Source organism: Macrobrachium rosenbergii, chromosome 12, assembly GCF_040412425.1.
Source record: "Macrobrachium rosenbergii isolate ZJJX-2024 chromosome 12, ASM4041242v1, whole genome shotgun sequence".
Classification (NCBI taxonomy): Eukaryota; Metazoa; Arthropoda; class Malacostraca; order Decapoda; family Palaemonidae; genus Macrobrachium; species Macrobrachium rosenbergii.
In genome coordinates this window covers 82,841,744-82,854,838 of record NC_089752.1, presented here as the reverse complement: position 1 = coordinate 82,854,838, position 13,095 = coordinate 82,841,744, and the positions used below count along the sequence as shown (strand labels likewise).

General features: G+C 41.7%; 1 protein-coding gene across 1 annotated transcript; it reads left to right on the top strand.

Annotated features, from left to right (window-relative positions):
- The first annotated feature begins 233 nt into the window (after nucleotides 1–233).
- Nucleotides 234–716, top strand: LOC136844113 (uncharacterized). The gene has a single exon (XM_067113125.1). The coding sequence runs from the start codon at nucleotides 234–236 to the stop codon at nucleotides 714–716; it is 483 nt and encodes a 160-aa protein (XP_066969226.1).
- Nucleotides 717–13,095: the final 12,379 nt, after the last annotated feature.

Genomic DNA, 13,095 nt, shown 5'->3' with positions numbered 1-13,095 from the left:
TCTTATGAAATATGCAATTATCTGCTGCACTATAGGCAGTAGCTATATTAGTTCAAGTGATAAACTTTTACAAAATGACAGATGCACATATGCAGTAGTCACTTCTTGCATTTTTTTGATGCAGGAAAAACTGGGTTCGGCTTCGCTGAAGATAAGGGAAAATGCCCTCTTATCTTTGAGTCCATTATACTCTATAATTTGTCACGGTGTTTTCATTACTATCCCAAGACAAAATGTATCAGTTCTCTCTACCTGATAATGCATCAGTATTCACAGCAGAGTTATGTGCAGTAGCATCAGCCATAAAAATAATGAAAGAAACCTCATGTAATAACTGTGTGATTTTTAGCGACTCTACAAGCGCCATCGAAGCCATTCAGATTTACGGACCAAAAAATAACATTGTACAGCAGAAAAAGTTATTACTCCATAAGTTATATAATAATGGGGAAAATACAGAAATATGTTGGATCCCTGCCCATGTAGGGATTAAGGGAAATGAAGAGGCTGATAAAGCAGCTAAAGAAGCAGCCCATATGACAAGATCAAATGCAAGTATCCTTCTTAATGATTATATAGCATACACAAAAGTAGGCATTATAAACAAATGGCAAATTAAATGGAATGAAGAACCTGGAAATAATAAGTTGAAGCAAATAAAACCTGGAGTTAAAAAATGGAGTTCATCATACCAAAGAGGAGACATGTGCAAGTAATTATAACACATCTCCGAATAGGCCATACTCGTCTGGCACATGGATACTTAATGAGTGCACCACATGAACCCACTCCAGAATGCTCAGAATGCAAAGTGATAATAACAGTTAAATATGTATTATGCAAATGTCCAAAATACAACCAACATCGGTTATCAACTTTCGGAAATGGATCGATTGGTGAAGTTTTATCAGAGTCTGCGACATTTTCAGTTGACTCATTTTAATATTACTTAAGTTATTCAAAAATCTATCATTACTCAGTTTTATTTATTTTTTAATTGTACAGATGAAACTTGAGTAAATGTATTTAATGTATGCTTGTATTCTAGTGTGGAAGCTATGCCTTTTTTGCATATTTCTAAAGTTTCATTATTCATTCGTCATTTATTCCCAGTGCTTAGCCTGCGAAAGAAAGAGCAGGTAGACAGATACTGCTAGTTTATTGAGAAAGCAGCCCGCTTATAAAGCGGCGTGTGGACATCAGTACAAAGACATACAAGTGACCCGAGGTCAATTATTCACTATGCAAAACAAGACAGGTACATAAAGATAACGTGACAATAAAAATAGTAAATTAAACTCAAAGATACTCTGACACATACACAATATACAAGGGCAAAAATGGATAGGCAATGAATGTACAATTACATAGTAAATAATAGCGCTGCTTACCCTGACCTAAGGTCAAATGAAAAGGCACCGTAGAAAACGGGAGGTTCTTCACAGAAAACCTGTTTAGCGGGGACTTTACAATACTCCCCACCCTCAACAAGATGTAGGTAACGTCTGATCAAGGCAGGTATCTGGTGGGGTGGCGGAGAGGGCCGCGGCTCCTCAACGTCAGCCGGGGGGTGCATTCGACTTCGGTGTGTTGCGTCTGGGAGTGGTTGGTTGTTTCTCTGCCTGGGTCCAGGGCCTTCCGGGGGCGCCCACGCAACTTTCTTGTGGGTGGGGTGGGCTGAGGTGGCGACGTCTCCTGCGGGGGGCACTGGGGAGTGCCACCAACGTCCTCCTCCAGGAGTGCAGGCTTGAAGCGGTCTACCGACACCCGGTCGTCCTTCCTGTGGATGGCCACCCGGAATGCCTTCTTGTTCCTCTCCAGCACGAGGAAAGGCCCCCTGTAGGGCCTGGTTAAGGGTGGGCGGACGGCGTCATTCCTAACGAAGACGTGGGTGGTAGAGAACAGACCTGGAGGCATGAAGGGGGACGTCCTGTCGATATACGTCCGCTGGCAGGAGGCAAACTTTCCGACCCTGTCGGAGAGCCTCTGTGTTGTTAGGTTGTCCCAGTCCTGCGTGATGAGTTTGCCTGGGACAGCAAGGGACTCCCCGTAGACTTTTTCTGCTGCGGACGGGTCACTGTTGGCTCTGGGGATGGTCCTCAACCCGAGGAGGACCCAGGGCAGCTGGTACTTCCAATTGTCGGCAGTGCAACGAGCCTTGAGGGATGCCTTCAGGGACCTGTGGAACCTTTCCACCAATCCGTTGGCTGCGGGGTTGTAGGTGGTGGTGCTGTGGTGAGTGGTCCCCAGCAGGCGTGCCAGGGCGGTCCACAGCTCAAACAGGAAAGCTGGTCCTGGTGGGCCAAGGCTGTTGCCTTGGCGAGGGCGGCCTTCGTCAGGGAGAAGGCCCGCTGCTGGTTGGGGCTCCACACTAAGGACTTCGGATGGCCCTTCAGGATCTCCGTCAGGGGGGGCCATGGTGTGCGTGACCCCGGGGGTGAACCTCCTGTAGTAGTTGGCCATCCCGAAGAATTCTTGTATGCCCCTGACAGAGGTAGGGGTGGGGAACCTGACGACGCCCTCAACCTTCGATGCAAGTGGGCAGACACCTCCGGGGATATCTCTTGGCCCAGGAAGTCGACTGCCGAAGGTGCACTTGTCGAACCTGACGACAAGGCCACTCTCCTGCAGGTGCTGCAGGACCTTCCGGATGTGCCGCAGGTGTTCTTTATGGGACCTGGAAAAAATAAGGATGTCATTAACGTAGCAGACTCAGAAGTTCAGGTCCCCCAGGATGCTGTCCATCAGTCTCTGGAAAGTCGCCCCTGCGTTCCTCAGGCCGAAGGTGGAGAAGGCGAAGACATAGGACCTGAAGGGCGTGATGATGGCGGTTTTGGGAATGTCCTCTGGAGCTACTGGTACCTGAAAATAGGACTTTAACAGATCTAATTTTGAAAATATTTTGGCCCCGTGGAAAGAGGCTGTGAGGTCTTGCATGTTTGGGAGAGGGTAGTGGTCTGGTTCTGTAGTGAGGCTGAGCTGCCTGTAGTCACTGCAGGTTCTCCAGGAGCCGTCCGGTTTCTGCAACATGTGAACGGGAGAGGCCCATGGGCTGGGGGCCTTTCTGCATATGCCCATACACTCCATGTCAGCGAAAGCATTCTTGGCCTCCTGAAGGCGCTGAGGGGGAAGCCTCCGGAACTTTGCGTGCGTTGGGGGGGCCCTCGTCTTGATGTGGTGGTACATTCTGTGTTTGGCGGGGGGCTCTGGGCACCTGACAAAGTTCAGGCCCGAACACCTCAGAGAATTCCTTCAGGAGGGAGGTGTACTGGTGGGGAGCAACAGAACATACTGTGGGGGCGCTGGGGCCCGGCGCCAGGGGCAGGGACTGGCAGGACTCCGTGTCCAGCAGGCGTTTGCGGCCAACGTCGACTGCCAGTCCGAAGTGGGCCAGGAAGTCCACACCCAGGAGTGGGGTCCTCACGTCCGCGACGATGAAGTTCCACTTGTATCTCTGACCCAGGATGGAGACCAACAGGAGCTTGATGCCGTAGGAGAGGATGGGGGACCCGTTGGTGGCTGTCAAGGAGGCAGCTGGGTCCGGCGGGTGTTTGCAGTCCTCTCTGGAAGGCAGGAACACTGACTGCAAGATTCCTGTGTTGATTAGCATCATCCTGCCGGCGACAGTGTCGCGGACATAGAACCCTACTGGCGTGGGGCTCCTGGATGTTTCTGCTGCCATGGCGGCCTGTGAAGGTGGCCGCCGCCTCCCACATTTTTTGGAGAGGCAAAAAGGCAGGGGCTTCACAATGTCAAGCGGCTTTGCCGAACCTCCGGTGGTAGTAGCAAAGCCCCGGCCTTTCTTTATTCTGGTGATAGTGTGGCCGCCTCCTGGCGACGACGTTGATCTCTGCATTGGGTTCCTCCGGCTGGAAGCAGTTGACGGGTGTGTGGGCGTGGATTCCTGCTTCTCTGCCCTTGTGGAGTCAGTCAGCTGCTGTGCCATTCTGATCAGATCCTCAACCGGCAGGGTGTAAGGCTCCTCAATCTGACCCCGAACCTCTGGGAGGAGCTGCCGCAGGAGGATCTCCCTCGACGGGCTGATCTCCTTGTGCCTGCCTCTGCTGTCTGTCTCGGGGAGGAGGAGGAGGTCCTGGAGGGCGTGCCACATCTCCAGGAGGTTCGTGTCCTGTCGGGGGTTGCTGGCGAGGTCGAGGGCGCGGGCGGCTCTCTCGGAGACTGGCAGGGAGCAGGTCTTGACGAGAGAAGACTTCAGGTGCTGGTAGGTGGCAGGGCTCGAAGTTGATGTCACCCATGGGGCGACCTTCCTGTATATCTCCTCCGGTAAGGCGTTGATCACTGTCTGCCTGCAGCACCTTGTTGGTCAGGCCTGCCACCCTGAACTGCCCCTCGACCCTGTAGAGCCATGATGCCGGGTTGTGATGGGTGAACGGCGGCAGCTTTATGGTGAGGGCGGCTCTCGGTTGATCCGTTAGGAGGGGCATCGTGCGAGGAACAGGTACTGGGGTGGAGGAGCGCGCAAGTTTTGGCGCGGGGGAGGGCGCAAGTGGGGGTTGCGCGAGGGAGACATTTGTCTCCGAGAAGTTTGCGGTTATTTGTATGTGGGAGGGAATGTCCGTGTCCATACTCATTCCCGCGCTCTCACCTGGAGTGTGAGTTAACACTCGCATCAATACACGCTTGGGAGCATGCCGTGTGGGTCCGCTAATGACGCTGGTGATTTGCTGACGAGGGTTGGTAACACCCAAACACTTTGTTAGAGCGCCGTAGTTAATCCATTAGGGGCGTGGGGTGATTCATGGGGCCAAGACTAAGTCGCCTTTTGGGTCCGTTTACTGGCTCCAGGAACCACTCCGGGGGTCACCACTGTGAGAGGGTGCGAAAGAAAGAGCAGGTAGACAGGTACTGCTTTTTTATTGAGAAAGCAGCCCGCTTATAAAGTGGCATGCAGACGTCAGTACAAAGACATACAAGTGACCCGAGGTCAATTATTCATTATGCAAAACAAGACAGGTACGTACAGATAACATGACAATAAAAATAGCAAGTTAAACACAAAGATACTCTGACACATTCACAATATACCAGGGCAAAAATGGATAGGCAATGAATGTACAATTACATAGTAAAAAATAGTAAAAAATAGGGCTGATTACCCTGACCTAAGGCCAGGCGAAAAGGCACCGCAGAAAACGGGAGGTTCTTCGCAGAAAACCCGTTTAGCGGGGACTTTACAAGCCTATGGCTTACGCCTGGTGCTCCATTTCATTTTAATCCTTTGGGCCAGCCCCATGAGAGCTGTTAATCAGCTCAGTCGTCTGATTAATCTATTTTAATAATAAAAAATAATGATATATTTCATTTTTTTCTTCGGTATATCCTTTATTTGTCTTGTATCCAGATTTGCCTCTTTCATCTACTTCATTACTGATTTCCATCATTTTCTTTTCTTTCTTTTAGGACTGTGGTTATCCATTTTTCTTCATTTACGGTAATGTTTACATACGGGAGCTCCCCTTTTTCTACCCTTGTGGTAGTCACATAACAAAAGATTGAAACTGGAGTGAAGTAAGTCTATAAATCGTTCGAGACAGGAAAGAGAAGACGCCGCGCATCGGCTGAACTCAAGATATTATGTCAAGCTTTTGATGCGGAAATAATGAGAGTAGCAGCAAACCCTGACCATGGATGTCACCGACTATTTCTTAAAATGTCGATTTGTGAATATCCAGTCTTTCGGCAATAAAACGCTGTAAATTAGAGTGCTGATAAATGAAGAGTCTTTTGATATATTAGCAGTTGCTGAAATGTGGTTGAATGATATTGATGGTGCTAATACTGTAGTCCATGGCTTGGGAGGGTTCCCGTGTGCATGAGATGTACCCTAATTCACCCACTTGCCTTTTACAGTAGACACCTTGAATTATCTGAAAAATCAGGGTGGACTTTCTGAAACCTGGCAGCAAGTGAGAAATTTAGGCTTAATTTCACTATATAGGGTGATAATTTCGACCCGTAAACTCTGGGTACCTGACCTTAAAATACCCATATCTCCCTCGAAAATTAACGTAAAAGGCTCATTTACCACTCAAAATGTTCCTTTTAATGAGCTCTTTCCAAAGATATATAAATATTTAACTTTTAGAGCTATATTAGGTCATAAATACCCAAAATGTCACCAGAAATCGAGAAAAGCTGATGATTTACCTCATGAAGGAAAAATGGTAAAAATCAAACAATATTAAAGAACGAATGGCATATATTGACAATAATCAACACAGCAACACTATATTATTCAAATAATAAGCACTTTATTACTTTCTAAACACACAGAAGAATACTTTTCATAAATCTTTATTTTTAAAATGCCAATTTATGGTCATTGCTATCTAGGTGGCACTTTATCATGGTATGGGGATTAATATTTGATGATAAAGTACTTTGAAAAACTTCTCAAGTGAATAAAACTATAAAAAATATATAGCTTGCACAATTTCCTTAAATAATTATTGACTTTATACATTCTGGATATAGCATGAAAATTTTATTAACCTATGACGTAGCTTTAGTATTAAAAGGGTACTATGACATGGCAAATGAAGAAGTTGTATTGGTTGAATTAAACTAATTCAAACATCCATAACAATAGTTTTAATATCAAAAGATAAATTCAAAGGCAGTATATATTTAATAATGTAAATACATGTATTGAATTTATAATTGAAATGTCTTTAGTTTATTGTCATGGCTAAATATTCTAAGCTTTAACTTACATTCGTAAAGGAGTAAAATTTACGCAAGTTCTTATGGACGAATGACAGTAATTGCTTCTCATGATTGTACTTTTAATAAGATTCCTCATTCCATACTGTAACCTAAAGGATTGCTACATGTTGCATCACTTACAACTAAGACACTTTGACCTTTACAAAAGCTGCAGCAAGGAACATGATTGCTGCGACAGGGACAGTGACATGTTCCACATTTTGTACAACTGCACATCACAGTGATTTCCTCAGGTACTGTATTGGGTTCTTTCCATCAGTTGGCACCAAAAGATCATCAGCTGCTTTATAACCATATAACATAGGATCAAGGGGCTCCCATTTAGGTTTAGATAAAACAGAAATCATGTGATATGTGGTAAAGTATTCTCTTTTTATATGTTGTATTGTTGCATAGCTAGTAGGTGGTAGGTTCTTAAAACATGACCTCTTGGAATGATGATACATACAGTTTCTCAAGTGATCTGCTGTTTTACACATTGTTGTCTGCTTCAGTACTCTTGTCAAATACTCTTCGGCCATGATAACTTGACTTTCAAAATTATTTTAGTTCCAAATTCTTTTAAATACATTTCTGGATGTGCCTTTACAGCAGCAAGTTCAGTCCCAAATTTGCTTGTGTAATCACAGCCAGTCAGGGAATGCACTGCAGGCAACACTTGGCATAGTTCCCTCCCTAGCTGAACAGTCAATGTATGAATGGCAATATACCTGACTGAATCCCCAGATCCAGTTTTAATCCACAGTTCACTGCATCCTTGATAATGAAGCTCATTCCAGTAATGCAAGAACAGAATTAAGACATCAGTATCAGATGAAAGGATTATAAGTTGGTTACATCCTTGTTGAACTGCATGAAGTGCACAAACAAACAAGGCGAAAAAGTTATGTTGTTAAGTGGGAGATAACTTATCATGAAGTCCTTGCAATTACAAATTTACACAGACAAGTGTCAGGTTCAAGCACAATCACATACGAATTAGATGTAAACCAATCTTTTGGAGCATCAAAAACTCTGTCTGAGGAGAGACATATTCAAGCAATTATAAGACTCATAGAAAGAAATAAAAACCCATTTTTAATACCTGCAGAAGAAGGAAGACTTCACAATATCATGACAAAAGAAGTAGCAACCGAAGATATCAGAAAACAACTGAAAGCATTGACAAGACTGCATACGAGATTTTCCGCAAAGAAAGATTTAGCACTAAAGAAGTTCGTATCTCTGCCACAATTCACAGGACAAACTGAAAACATTTGCTTCGCTTCATCAACCAAGCAAGTCATCAGGAAAATTCCAACAGAAATCAACTCTGCGTGAAGATGCTCACTTGCATCGAATGCTTGATGTCGCTAAAGAACGAGGGCACTCTATGGAGGAATTACTTCAATATGATATTTCCTCTGCTTCATATTTGTTTGATGAGGATGGCCTAATGACTAAAACAACAAAGAGTTCCATAGTTCATGAGCTGGAGAAACAATTGAAGACAGGATCAAACTACACCTTCAACCGCCATGACGACCGGATTCATTGTAGATGTAATGGCCAATGTTCGTAAAATTATGACATCTAATGTAAGAACATTTGGAGATTTTTGTAATAATATGTTAAGTGCAACTCAGTGTATAGCAAAGTATGCTTCAAAAATATATTTTGTGTTTGACTCTTATGTTGAAATGTCAATAAAAGATTCAGAGCGTCAGAAAAGGGAAAAGAAGCCTCCAATAGAACTGCACTACATCAATAAGGAAACACCCTTGCCTGTGGAAATGGAGAGGTTTTGGCCATCAATTGCAAACAAGACAAAGCTGGAGTCCCTTCTTCATCAAATGGCTTTAGATTATCCATGGAAAGATACAGCACTAGAGATTTAGGTTAGCAATTTCAGAGGTCCAGATGAATATAAGCCCCCCTTCAAGAAGATTGTCTGCTGGATTGGTATCTGAAGTTCCAGAACTGAATTCTGATGTAGAAGAAGCAGACCTACGATGCATTGTTTGTACACTTCATGCTTGAACCTGACACTTGTCTGTGTAAATTTGTAATTGCAAGGACTTCATGATAAGTTATCTCCCACTTAGCAACATAATTTTTTCGTCTTGTTTGTTTGTGCACTTCATGCAGTTCAACAAGGATGTAAGTGATGCAACATGTAGCAATCCTTTAGGTTACAGTATGGAATGAGGAATCTTATTAAAAGCACAATCATGAGAAGCAAAAACTGTCATTCGTCCATAAGAACTTGCGTAAATTTTACTCCTTTACGAATGTAAGTTAAAGCTTAGAATATTTAGCCATGACAATAAACTAAAGACATTTCAATTATAAATTCAATACAAGTATTTACATTATTAAATATATACGGCTTTGAATTTATCTTTTGATATTAAAACTATTGTTATGGATGTTTGAATTAGTTTAATTCAACCAATACAACTTCTTCATTTGCAATGTCATAGTACCCTTTTAATACTAAAGCTACGTCATAGGTTAATAAAATTTTCATGTTATATCCAGAATTTATAGTCAATAATTATTTAAGGAAATTGTGCAAGCTATATATTTTTTATAGTTTTATTCACTTGAGAAGTTTTTCAAAGTACTTTATCATCAAATATTAATCCCCATACCATGATAAAGTGCCACCTAGATAGCAATGACCATAAATTGGCATTTTAAAAATAAAGATTTATGAAAAGTATGCTTCTGTGTGTTTAGAAAGTAATAAAGTGCTTATTATTTGAATAATATAGTGTTGCTGTGTTGATTATTGTCAATATATGCCATTCATTCTTTAATATTGTTTGATTTTTACCATTTTTCCTTCATGAGGTAAATCATCAGCTTTTCTCGATTTCTGGTGACATTTTGGGTATTTATGACCTAATATAGCTCTAAAAGTTAAATATTTATATATCTTTGGAAAGAGCTCATTAAAAGGAACATTTTGAGTGGTAAATGAGCCTTTTACGTTAATTTTCGAGGGAGATATGGGTATTTTAAGGTCAGGTACCCAGAGTTTACGGGTCGAAATTATCACCCTATATAGTGAAATTAAGCCTAAATTTCTCACTTGCTGCCAGGTTTCAGAAAGTCCACCCTGATTTTTCAGATAATTCAAGGTGTCTACTGTAAAAGGCAAGTGGGTGAATTAGGGTACATCTCATGCACACGGGAACCCCCCCAGGCCATGTATTATAAGATAAGTGAAATGCCGCCTCGTATTCAAGCTTTCTTTTACATTCCAAGAGAAGATAGCTTAGATAGGTCGGGCTCTTTGTTATTAGCAGCTGTTCTCCTTCATCTTACAATAATAAAGAGAACCCAGGCATCTAGTTGTGAATATGTGGAGGTAAATAGTTAGGTCAAAGTGTTTCATTTGACATATTTCTGAAAATGATTACCATGCTTCCTACAAGCCTATATCTGTGGGGACTTTAATCTGTACATGGATGATCCAGAGAGCCATAACGGTGTTGTTTTTAATGGAGTATCGGAATCACATCGATTGGTGAATACTGTAATGATGTATGTGTAAACTTCAACTGGACTCACATTAGATCTTGTTTTAAGTGATTCAGAAAATAAGTGTATTGGATATTAGTGTGGAAGAGAAGTGCACTATATCCTCCAGTACATACGCTCACATCTTTTAGAATGCTGATACTGAAATACAAAGCGATAAAGAAAATAAGTTTTAGGAATAGATTGAACTTTTCTCGCGTAGTTGTGTAAGAGACACATCGCACCGATCGTGGTCTCTTTCGAGCACACGTGTGTGTTCGTCATCCACCGGAGGGGACAAGACAAAAACGAGAGCATCCCGTTTTCTCTCTCTCAAGGAACGCAACTTCTACCATACAATATTTCCGTCTGTTTCTCCCTAACCATTGTTGTCTTGATTTATGTACAATCACCACTACTTGCATTGTCATGCAAGCATTCTAATCATGTACTCATAATGTTCCACCAAATCTTCTGTATCAAACTATAGGCTATATGTTTCTGTTTGTGAAGACGCCAAACGTCTCGCCATTTCACATATATTATGCTACTACATTGTACTCATTAATCTGTCTCGAATCTCATGTAATTGGCCATATGTGGGATTTCCTGACCTTTCCATTGATATATATTTTATCACTGTACGTTTATTATTTCTCTCACAATCGCCATCTGTTTGTCTGCCGACAAACACAGATGTCCGAAACATTACCTTTGTTTTGCCCTGTCTGTGTGTAGATGCTACTTTGCGGCTCGCACCAGCCAATAACAACTTCGAAGATTCTGTGCATTCATTACGGGATGCTATAGGAGCAAGAGCCCGTGCTGGCACAAGGCCAGCTAAATCTAAAACAACAACAACAATGTACATTCATTCAGTAAGACATTTTCACCACAATAAACCAGGTCAAACCCAGCCAGTATATATACAATACCTGTGAGCTAACAGTTTTATTAACAAAACTGTCCAGAGAATAAATTGAAGATATTAAATTATTCCTAAAGTAAGGATCAAGAAAATCAATTATGACTTGAAATTGAGCAGCCTTAGATTGTCCCGTGAGTGTTTATAATCGGATAAATGAAAAGTGAATAACATTTTATGACGCCAAGTTAATACACAAGATAATCATGAATTTAAAAAAATATTTCAGATGTCTCATTAAGACAGATCGGCCTTGGCAAATTTTGAGTGTCGAGGAATACCGAAGAGAGAGAAAAGGCGAGACTCTAGGAGCCCTTCCACTGTTGTGTGATAATTAGAGAGCCCTAATTTTCTCAACGGTTTTTACTCCATTTAAAACTGAATCAGAAAAATTGGTGTCATAATTTTCATTGAGTCAAATAAAGAGCCATTATAGAGAGAGATTTCTTTGACCGAGAAATGATAAAAATTCTGTGTATTTTCTGAAACAACAAAAAGCCAGAATTTGTTAACAAAATAAAATTACTATTATTTTTTATTAATTTAACCTTGTTATATTATATATATATAATATATATATTATGATTGTGTCGTATTTATATAGCTATTATGACTGCATATAATCGAGTTGGTAATCACGAGGAATTCGTAACAAAAAGCAAGGTAGCCTTGTAGTGGAATAACAGCCAGAAAAATTCATAATTTTGGTGTTTTAGAAACTCCTCCTGAGGGAGGTACAATTCAAAAAATAGGGCGTTCTCAGGTAATCTGCATGACCAATTAAGCATCTACAAAGGGGGATGGACAACTAACTTCCAGAAATCTTTAAAAGTCCAGCAGAGCAGAGCAGAGCAGAGCAGAGCAGAGCAGAGCAAAAGAAAGACAGAGAAAGAGAAGGAGCAGATAAGCAAAAGACAAGGAGCAGCTAAGGCACAAAGAAGAAGGAGGCTGCAAGCCTCACCAATTGTGTTTGATATAAGACAGGCTCACATTGACTCATCCTATATTTTGTACTGCATATCACCTTGTTTTCTATTGTAAAGTTATTTCTTTGGTGCTAATGAAGAAAGAAAAATCAATTGTCTTCTTAAAGCCTCCTGGGAAAACTACGCTACTACATAACAAAAGTTAGAAAGATCAACATCTATAAAAAAGTAATCTTCTTAAACGAATAGCAGACGTAAACAGAAGGAAATAATAATAAAAGAACACGACAATTTGACCTATCAACCTCCTGTTGTTTATGTAAAAAAACATGGAGGGAAGTTGCATGGAGGTGATCAGGGAAGATTAAAGATCCTCGAAGCAGCAAAGCTCCTTGGAGACAAAACAATAACTAGCCTCAACCCGATGAGCTTTCTGTACTGTTCGATATCACAGTAAAGATTGCTACGGTCCATACATCCTCAGAGGAAAAAGGAAAAGAGAATCACAGGCAACAGTTGTAGAGAACATTCCTGGAGAAGAAATTCTAGCTGGCCCCTCAACGAGAGAGGAAAAACTACATCTCCCTCATTAAGAAAAAAAGAAAAACTGTGTTGCGTGCTGTTCACGAACACTGTTCAAAAGCAAGCATGACTGATCATGTGATTTGTTTAGAATTTGTACTGCTGGACGAGCAAGAAAATTAATCAGTGCAGCAGCACTCTTTCAGGATATAGTGTTTGACCGGATTTCAGTACACCAGGATGAAAGTTCAATTTTTGCAGCAGATATCTTGGCTCATAAAGACTGTATAAAGAAATATATCAAGAGGTATGATGACCATATTGAGAAAATTTTATACAACCTTGAACTAGAGGCAAATGTTGCTAATAATACTGACGACATTGTACAAGCTTTTGATCAAGTTGGGAACCAGCTTGACAGTGAACATAAACGATACACCTGAAGTACTATACGAGACAAGATTAACT

Excerpts from the sequence above, each read along its gene's own strand:
- LOC136844113 (XM_067113125.1), top strand. The coding sequence starts at position 234 with ATGTATCAGTTCTCTCTACCTGATAATGCATCAGTATTCACAGCAGAG.